This window comes from Rattus norvegicus, chromosome 15 (assembly GCF_021556685.1).
Source record: "Rattus norvegicus strain SHRSP/BbbUtx chromosome 15, alternate assembly SHRSP_T2T, whole genome shotgun sequence".
In the NCBI taxonomy this organism is placed as follows: Eukaryota; Metazoa; Chordata; class Mammalia; order Rodentia; family Muridae; genus Rattus; species Rattus norvegicus.
The window spans coordinates 16,015,001-16,025,000 of NC_141548.1; the positions used below are offsets into that span (position 1 = coordinate 16,015,001).

General features: G+C 42.5%; 1 protein-coding gene across 17 annotated transcripts in view; it reads left to right on the top strand.

The window, feature by feature from the left end:
* Positions 1-10,000, top strand: part of Cadps (calcium dependent secretion activator) — a 466,682-nt gene that overhangs the window by 416,686 nt on the left and 39,996 nt on the right. For all 17 annotated transcript variants that reach the window (XR_015637890.1, XR_015637891.1, XR_015637892.1 and 14 more), the window contains 1 exon segment: positions 3,940-3,972. Coding sequence is in view for 14 of the 17 variants with exons in the window: in XM_087585085.1 (XP_087441211.1) it covers positions 3,940-3,972 (33 nt within the window). In the remaining 3 variants the exon portion in view is untranslated.

Genomic DNA, 10,000 nt, shown 5'->3' on the forward strand with positions numbered 1-10,000 from the left:
AGAATAGAGGCACTGACTGGCTACTACCAGCAGAGTGAGGAGTATCCACTCTCTGCAGTAAGCCACTGTTCCCAGCAGGTCCAGTAACAATAGCTGCTCTTAGTACTATTAACATGATTGGATGGACTTGGCCAGATCGGCTCACTCAGTCTCTGGCGTCCCTTTGAGTAACATTATTACTGGCCCACTTACAAAGGAGGCTCAAAGGCACCAAGCTAGAAAGTGGACTAAAAGCCAGACTCCTAACCCAGACAGTCCTGAACCCAAACTCTTGGATGACAAGAAGGCTTTTTACAAAGTTAAAAAAAGAAAAGATATTAAAGATATTGCAGGAGAGAGAGGGGGGGGAGGGAGAGAGAGAGAAGAGAGTGTGTGTTTTGATAACCACTGATGAAAATTCCTTAAAGACAGAAGTTTGCTTTGGAAAGAAATCTCTTTTACCCATTAAGGAATGTATATCATATATCACAGACAATAGACTTGGATAGCTGTCATTTATTTGATTCAGAGGCAGTGCCTAGTTCATTCTCAGATAATAATGTTGTGTGTGTGTGTGTGTGTGTGTGTGTGTGTGTGTGTGTGTGTGTGTGTGTGTGTATTCAACGGTCGATTACATGGGGTCGGGGTTGTGGTGCGAAGGCCAAAGGCCAACCTCAGATGTCATTACTTGGGTACTACCCACCTTATTTTGAGATAGTTTCTCATCGGTTGCCCTGGAAGTCATTGATTGGCTCAGCTTGCTGTCCAGAGAGTCCCAGAGGTTCCTTCAGTTTCCACCTCTTTTTTGACATGAGCTTTGGGGATCAGACTCAAGTCTTCCTGCTTTACCAACTGAGTCGCTCCACAGCCTGCAGACTTGGGAGTTTGTACAATGAATCCAGAGTCCTAGGGACTGGGGAGATCTGGTCATGCCTCTCTACCCAGATGCAACTGGCCTGAAGGCATGAAACTGCAAAGAATGCCAGGGCTTAAAGACTGCTCTACTGGCATTACACAAGGAAAGGTGTCCTAGGGCCTGAGTCTAGTGTCTCCTCCTGATGCTTTTTTTAAAAAGGGAGAAAGGGAAAGTCGAGGAAAAGAAGGAAGAGGGGTTATTGACCATTTCCTACCTAAAATGAGAAGGAAAGGCCTTTGTAAAGGTAAAGAAACAGGTCTGCAACCTTATTCCTAGTGGAGAGAAGACGTGAGCCCCCAGAGAAGGCTCTCTGCCATCTCTCACCTCTCTACTGGGATGATACTCACTGGGCAGACCTGGGGCCCCATCACTTTCCAACCTTGCCCTGATTGGTTGTTTTGGAATTGTCATACAAATCTGAAGTCAACATGGATGCTCTTTCAATAGGCTACTAGAAGGTTCTAGGCTCTAATACTTGCCATTCATTTCCCAAGCATGGAATCTTTTGCTTCACTTCCCCTCCAGACTCTACCTCTGGCCTCCTTCACCTCTACCCTCAGCCTCTTTCTAAATGGCCAGAACCCAAAACAATAATCTGCCACCCCTCACATCACGATAGGAGTACACTTTCCCCCAAACTATTCTTTTTTCTGTTATGATATGGATATGGAAAGGTCAGTGAGACCTGATGAATGGCCAGATAAAAAGGGCTGAGGAGATGGCTCACAAAGCCCGATGACCTGAGCTCACTTCCCAGTGTCCACATGGAAGACAGATTCAGCATCCTCCTCCTGTGGTCCCAGTACTGGAAAGGGAAAGACAGAATGATATCTAGGGCTTGCACGCCAGTCAGCCTAGCCAGACCACTGAGCTCCAAGTTCAGTGAAAGACCCTGCTTCAAAAAGCAATTGCATGGAGAGTGATTGGCAAAGGTGCCTAGTGTTAATCTCTGGTCTACACACTGCACACACACATGCACACAGGTACACACATGTGCATGCGCGTCTAAGCTGGGACTGGAGACTGCTACCATATAAGGGTACATGAAGTTTTCATTCATATCACAAGCTTGCCTGGCCTCCCCAAAGGAATAGAATTTGTAAGGAACAGAATTTGACTGGTGTCACTCTCTGGTTTGGAACTGTGTGCTAGTGGTAAATGGCGAGTAGGCGTGTTTAAAGGTTGATCATTTCAGCTGTAGCAAAACTCCTACCAACTGCCAAGCGTCAACTTGACAGAGCAAAGGAGGTGAATTCTCACTGAGAACGGCTCTTTTGCCAGCACCCGCTCTGACCACTGATGCTTCTGCCCCTATGACTTTCTTTTCCCTGATCATAGGGAAATTCTGGACCGGTAGCCTGGGCTCAGAGCAGTGCATGTACCCACGACTTCTCTGTCTTGTGACTGAGAACATGGAGACATAAATTGAGCCCATCAAGATATTTTGCAAAGTGAAAAACATCTAGTAATTTGTAGATAATATTGTATGTGGGGGAAATGCGGGGTGGGGGGGCAAACCACCTTTTTGCATGATCTGCTAGATTTTGGAATAGGAATGGAGCAGACAGATTTATAGAATGGATTCACTTTATGTACCAATAGAGGGTCTCTTCGCCTAGCAGTCTTTACAAAGAATTCAACTCTAACCACTGCTGTATTGATCACAGCAGTGGTTTGGGGTCTATTACATTTGTTCCTTCGCCTCCCTGAGGAGGTTAAGCCAGCACTGGTCACATGTTCTCCTTCTGGTTCCTGCCCTCCAGAGTTCCCTTTCCAAGCCACACAGCCTGTATAACGGAGACAGCTAAGCTAGGCTGAATTAGTCTTTGTTTGAGTGACATTTTGAGAAGGTCAGACGCTGATCCGTAAGAAACCAAATGATAATTGTGATCGTTGTCACTGAAATTAAATGGGCACACTCTCAGAGAAGCTGTAGCAAGAGGAAACTAGAACCATCAAGGTGCTATGACCTTAGTAGAGAAGGGGAAGCACGAGTTGCCGTGAAGTAGCTGAGGAATGCAAGTATGCCCCACCTTACCACACGTTCTCCTGTTTCCTCTTGTCATTAGACCACCAGTCATACAGAGTACACAGCTTTGTGTCCTGTTCCAGAACTCTAGAAAGCAGCCTAAGAGACTTGGCAGGATTTCCCCCATGGCAGAAGCAACTTTTGATTCTCAAGGTGGAAGTCTTTCTACACTAGATTTCCCAAGCACCTGGAACTCACCCAGATTTGCTTATCAGAACTTAACTCTAGATGGTTCAATGCTTATGGCATCCCTGGACTTGGTGGGGTTTCATGCCATGTCAGCGTCTGGACTCCTAATGATTAGGATCTCCTGCTTGCAGACTGGAAGAGCTAAAGTCACCAGTGTGTCATAGAGTGTGCATGTGGTAGCTCTGGACTGGAACGCAGGTCTGAGTCCACACTCCTTGTTCTAACACTACTTCTGACCCCCAAAAGTGAATTTCGTAACTATTCCCTGTGCTTTCCTTGTGGGTTTTTAGTGCCTAAAGCCAAAAGTCATACAGCAGCAGCTTTGGGATAGCCCAAAAAGTTCTGCTGGAAAACCTTGTGGCAAACCATGCGTGTCTGTTATGCTAAGGGATTCACCCCATCCCTTCTACTTCAAAATCTGAACTATTAGACACTAAGCATGGAAGAATTCAGGACCACCTGCAGCCAAATTATAAAAACCCAAGGTGCCGGGGATGCTGACACTCTTGATTATGAATATAGATGTGAGAGCATTCTCCCAGTAAGTCCAGGTTTAAACGGTCACCTCTCTCTATTTTAAAGGAAGGGTGGAAAATGCTAAACTCTTGTACCAGCTAGAGACCCTAAACCTGTAAAACTCCTTAGTATCCCCAAACAGCGATCATGGCTTGAAAAAAAGTGGAATAATCCTCTTTTTTACTATCTTTTTGTTTTTCCTGGACAGCTCCGTGGACTGGCATAGGCATGTCATCTGATATCAGATAATGTCTGAGCTGTGGAGAGGAAGCACACACACTTGCTAATGTCTGCTCTCTTTCTTCCTTAGGTGAAGGCGGCATCTAAGTATGTGGACGTACCTGTGAGTACCTGAACATCCATCACTGCTTGGGCTTGGGTTGATTTCATTTTTCTAGTTCCATGGGGTCTTGTTGGAGGTTTGTTGATTCGGGTTTTTTGAGGCAGAGTTTCTCTGTATCTCTGCCCGGCCTAGAATTCCCTATGTAGACCAGGCCAACTTTAATAGGCCAACACCGCCTGCAGCTGTACCCAGTTGGCATTAAAAGCCTGTGTCCTCTTCAGTGTCCTGCCCATGAGTATGTGAGCATCGTGTTTTGCTTGATGGTATCTGTTTCTGTGCTTTGCTTTCACTATGGATTCAGTCTTCATACCTTGCCCCAAAGCTCTGTATTTCTAATATGGACCCTTAAAGGAAAAGATGGGGACCATGTTTCTCCAATGAGAAGGCATGTGGTTTCCCGTGTCAGAAAGGAGGGACCAGTATGTGGGTTAACTCAGCTCCCTCTGGCTTTTGTTCTTCTGGTTCCCCATGACTCTCTGCTCATCTAGAATGCACCCCTTACAGCCCTCAGTTATAAATTTCAAGAACAAGGGTTCCAGTATTTTTTTTTAATTTAAGCAAATAAATTCTGAATTTGTTCATTTGGGGGTCGACTCTGCAATTATTTTAAGGAAAACTTACAAAACTGTCCATAATTAGTACTGGCCTCATTAATGAAGAGAACCCTCAAAGTTCACAGAGAAGGCACTTGAAGTTGCCCAAAATTTACATTTAAATTGAGGTTAAGTACTACACATGAATGCTAACATGTGGGATTACCTGAGACAAATCAGAAGGCGTTCATAGACGGACTTTGCCCTGCCTATTAGCAAAATAAAATTGGAGAGATTTTTAAATATATTCCTATAAAGGGGGAAAGAAAATGAAGTTGTTTCTCCATTTCTAACAAAAGAAGTGTGAGTCTATTATAAAATATTAAATTTAGGAGCTTATCTCAAGAGTCGCCGAGGGGCTGGTCCTGAGCCGTTGTTCTCATTCTGAACGTGGTTAAGTACCCTCCTTGTTCAAATACTTATTTGTGAAAATTTGTTTTTTTCTAAAAGGATTTATATTAACATTTAAATTCATTTCCCCGGGAAGCTAAGTGTGTAATGGTTTATTGGCTTATTCCTCAAAGGAAGACAAAATGGAAAATTGGAGTGACTGTAGCATTAGCATGCATTTTGTTTGTTTAATGAAAGAATGTACAATCAATAATTATGTTTGAATTTATACAATGCCTCTCATCAAGGGGCCCTGACTCCTTCCTGTAGGCTGGAAATGGGGAAGAGAAAAGGCTCACAGAACCACAACCAGCAGAGCATTTCTCTCTTTTAAGCCCCTTTAGTATAAACTCTCCCTTTCTGTGGAATCTCCGTCCATGCAATTCACTTTTAAAATGAAGATACCTCACAGCTAGGCGTGCTGCGTGCACTAAATAATGCTACACGTGTGGACCTCACAGCACTTCCAAGCCCTCAGTAGACATTGATACAGTTAAGGGCATTTCGGGATGTGGTGACACCCAGAGCAAAGGATGGATGACTGCTGCCTTAGCCCTGTCCTTCCCCGGGCTTTAAGGGTGTCAGAAATGCAAATGCCTAGCTCCCAGCACAGAGTTCTGATGTCTTTCAGCTTATGCCTCAAACCTGAGAGGCAATCAGGTAGCAACAATAGTTTAAGGCTATTCTATTCAGGTGAGGCTCAAGATGTGAAGAAATTTGATTTAGCATCAGGGTTAACATCAAACCACATGAGAGTAACATTTTAGAAAGTCAGAAAAGGCTCAACGTTGGCAATGTTTTATGCCCCAACCTAATAATTCTGCAGGTCAGGTCTAGCTTTATTCTGAAGATGGGGTAAAATGGACTCGATGGTAGTGAGTATTTTCTTGTCCATGGGTGATGCTATGTTGGAAACTAGAGGATATAAAAGAACAGAAATGACTTAGCAGAGTTTCTGTCTGGAGGGGCAGAAGAAAATGACACAGCATAGCCCCTAATATGGTTTATCTTCCACCAATGACTCAGGGCGTAATTATGGCCACCTCTGACTCACTCACTACGTGCCCACCATTGTTTTAGGCCCACTGACACTTAATCTTTGGAATTTCTCCATTTGAAAGATGGGGAAAATGAAATGGAGTCTTCCTCGCTCTAGGAGGGCCAGGCAGCTGACAGCGGTGAAGCTCATACTACGAACTATGCTCTTAAACCCTTTGCCCCACTACAAGATGAGTCTGGTTAATAGACACATGCTTAGCTAGTCGAGTGATTATTCTACTACTAGAAAAGAATATACCAAGTAGACCAAACTCATAATTGTACCAATAGCTAATGGCTTAGGACAATGCCACACGTTGAAGGTAAACCGATTAAATGTATACTTTTATGGACAGCAGCAGTCTACTAAACATTACAGAAAATAAATAATTCCATAGAAAATGATTCCACAGGTTGGGGATTTAGCTCAGTGGTAGAGCGCTTGCCTAGCAAGCGCAAGGCCCTGGGTTCGGTCCCCAGCTCCAAAAAAAAAAAAAAAAAAAAAAAAAAAAAAAAAAAAAAAGAAAATGATTCCACACAACATACATGTGACTATGTAGTATTTACATTCAGTAAAGAACCATTTACTTTTGAAGGCAGTCCTGTAAGAGGCCAGCATTCCTTTCCTCCTGTTCATCAGAAAAGGAAACTGGAGCACCTGATATGTTAAATGCTATGTGCAAGGTCACCGAGGCAGGAAGAAGGCAGTGAAAGGTCAGCAGCCTGGGGTTGGTGGTTGAGCCTGTCTGCTCTAGTTCCCAAGAGACAATGTGCACAAAATCAACCTTCCAGTAGTGTTTGCACATGTTAAAGTGGTGTAAATAAGAGAGTTGGTGGGTAGGTTGGTGTTGGGTGGGAGGATGGGTGAGTCATTTGGGGTTTTAAAGAACCACTTCACTACCATACACGCTTACCTATTAATCACTGCTGCCCATACCAGGATGTACAGCAGAAAGACATGGCAAGAACTGGGGCATTATTTGATGACATTGTCTTAGATTTCCAGCTCTCATCACAAATGGTCCTAATCCAGTAGCTCTGTGGTGGAGCCTTTCAACTCTCTTTCTAAAATGTGTTTCCCATTCTTCTGTCAAAGTATGAAAACCTGTGGGCTAAACCAGTAATTCTTGACCTGAAACACCTGGAGGTTTTGGTTTGGTTTTTCTCTTTTTTTTTATTTTTTATTTTTTATTTTTAAGGTGTTGTTTCCAGGGCTGCTTGGCAGACAAATTAAAACAGAGTCTGTGGACCCAGGCACCATTTCTATAAAGCTTCATTGGCCCTTCAGCATTTGCAGCCAGTCTTAAAAACCCAAATGCAATCACCTCACATCATGTCTAGCTCTAAACTCTTTGTGTTGCACTGTGAGCTTTCCAACACCGTTTGAATTTAGCTCCATGTGCAGACCATGAGTTTATTACCACAGAGAGATTTTGCTTACCGAGTCCCACTAGCAGAAAGTGTCACTATTCCCCATAACTCAGAACATTTCTTTCTCTTAAATCTAGTATTTGATCCTCTCTTGTACAATTGGCATTCATACCAAAGCTTAAGATGCCAAAAATTACAGTTTGTATTCCCTGCCTAGAACTATCTGGCAGGGACTGGCAAGGATGAGAATGTCCCATTTGACCAAATCCATTGGTGTCCTTATTTCTAAATTATGTGCTGATACAATGCCTAACTTATCTAGTGACATTAGTTGTTCAGCCGGGTATGATTTTTAGCTTGTAACTGATACTTAGAAGTCAGTTATCTTATCTGTCAACACTTTTGATTTTAGTTTAATACTTAATAATACTTAACAAATATTTAAAATTCATTATGTGTGTTTCCTGCCTTTTATACCCCGGCCATTTTAAACAATGTCCTAATTGTAACTGAATCTTGTCTTAGGGACCCATGCTCATCACCATGACTAAGTAGCTATGGTGTCAACATAGTGATTTGCTCCCCATCAGTCTTCACAAGATATAGGGACAGCAGTCCTTTACCCCAGGAGTCCCAACAGGTGGTGAGCATGAGTATCTGATGTGGCTGGCAGTCTGTCTTCCCAGAATAGCACTGTCTCATTAGCACAAGATTCCCAGACAATTTCCTTCCCTCTCCTCCATTCCTAGTTCATCAAGAGATAGAAGCCCCACTCGTTTGAATCAGATGTGGTACTCCTATCAAAGGAAGGCAGTTGTGAACAGGACAGAAAACTAATTGTGCAGAGACTCCATTTGTACCTCTTTATTGTTTCCATAAAATCCCCTTTCTTTCTGAGTCTAAAGTAGATGCTAATAGTAAAATTGAATATCAAGGAGAGGGGTCATAGCAGTATAAATTCATATTGCAATATAGAGCTTTTAAGACATTTAATATACATTATTATAGCTGCCAGTCATAGTCCTTGAAGGTCAGATATAGAAATACTAACCCCACTCTGTGGCCCATAGATGTTCAAGTGATTTGTGTAAGTTTCACCTTGTGATGAAGTAATAGTCCACAGGGTAGAATGGAGCACTCTAAAAGGGACGTTACCAGCGAGTTTGGTCATTCATTCCTAGATCTCTCCATCCAGCAAATGTTTACAGAGTACCTACTAGGTACCAGGCATCTTTCCTGTGTGCTAAGAATATAATGAAAAATTAATCAAAGTTCTGCTCTTTATGGAACTTTTGTTCTAAGAGGAAAAGCCAGATAAAATCCCAAAGTCAACACACAACAAAATATCAACTCTTGGTAAAATGGGGCAGTGGTGGATAAATAAATCAGTAAGAGTCGAACCAAGTATGTTTTTTAATCAGGACTTCTACATCTCAAATATGTGCCCTTTTAAGGAAGTGAGCTTTCCTGAAAGAGGAGGCCTGCTAAAGATCTCAGTATTATAAAGCACTGTTCCCAACAGAGTAAGTTACTAAGAGGTGGCTACGTCTGACTTTCACTTCACCCAGGAAAAGGCTATATTGCAAATACCCCAGGGAAGAAATGAAACACTAGTCATAAGTTTCTCAGGTTCCCCAGGTAAGGATCCCATTCCTACTCTTTGGATGTGCAGCTGCCGAAAAGGAGGAGAGACCAACCTGCTTAGCACTGGTCCCATCTTATTGGAGAACTACTATTCTTCCGTATCATAAAACTGGTCCAATTATAGGACCATCATGGAAACTGCTCCATGCGTTTGCTGAAAATTGCTTAGAAGTGTAACATTTGATACTGTGGCTTTGGGGTGTCCCTCATTGTTTTTCAAATTAATACCTTGTCATTGTTTCAGCATGTGTTAAGAAATGTTACTAGTATCCCGGGGGCCAAGCATTGGCCCTTTGCTTGATAATTGTAAGCTTTGTATCGGGAGGGGGGAAAAAATACAGTCCTACTGTTTCCAAACCTTCCTCATTTTCACCCTGGAAATTACACAGAAGTGTTAACTAACTTCAATTTGCAGTGCCTGACAGTCACGTCTTGTAGAGAAATGATACTTTGTGATCTAAGGTAAATCATAGTAATGAAAACTAATCTTATAGTTATTAGCAAACATACATCTCTACTGTAGAAATTTAAGCGGTTTGTGGCAGCTCTCCTAATGACCCGTATTACAGTGTTTTAATGGGTTTCTTTGGAGATTACTTTGATTTTTGACATCTCAAGCAGTGTACATTCTGGTTCGGTTTTATTCGTATGTTATTTTTTTTTCACAATGCCTCATTTCCTACCTATGGGATGAACAACTTGGCTACCTCTCCAGAAAAATCTAATTAATTTAAAAATAAACCCTCCTTTCGCTGCCTTTCTTACTTTTCTTTCTTCCTTCCTTTCTTTGTTTCATTCATTCATTCATTCATTCATTCATTTTTTTCATGCCTAAAGTACCTGGCTGAGATAGAAGACAAACGCCTGAGTGTCTTCTCTGAGTAAAGTGCCCACAGATACACACCAGATGCTCTTAGACTGAACTACCCTCTGGAGGGGCTTGAATTAAAGGGAATAGTCATTAGAATAGGATTTCTGAAGTGCGTTTTCTG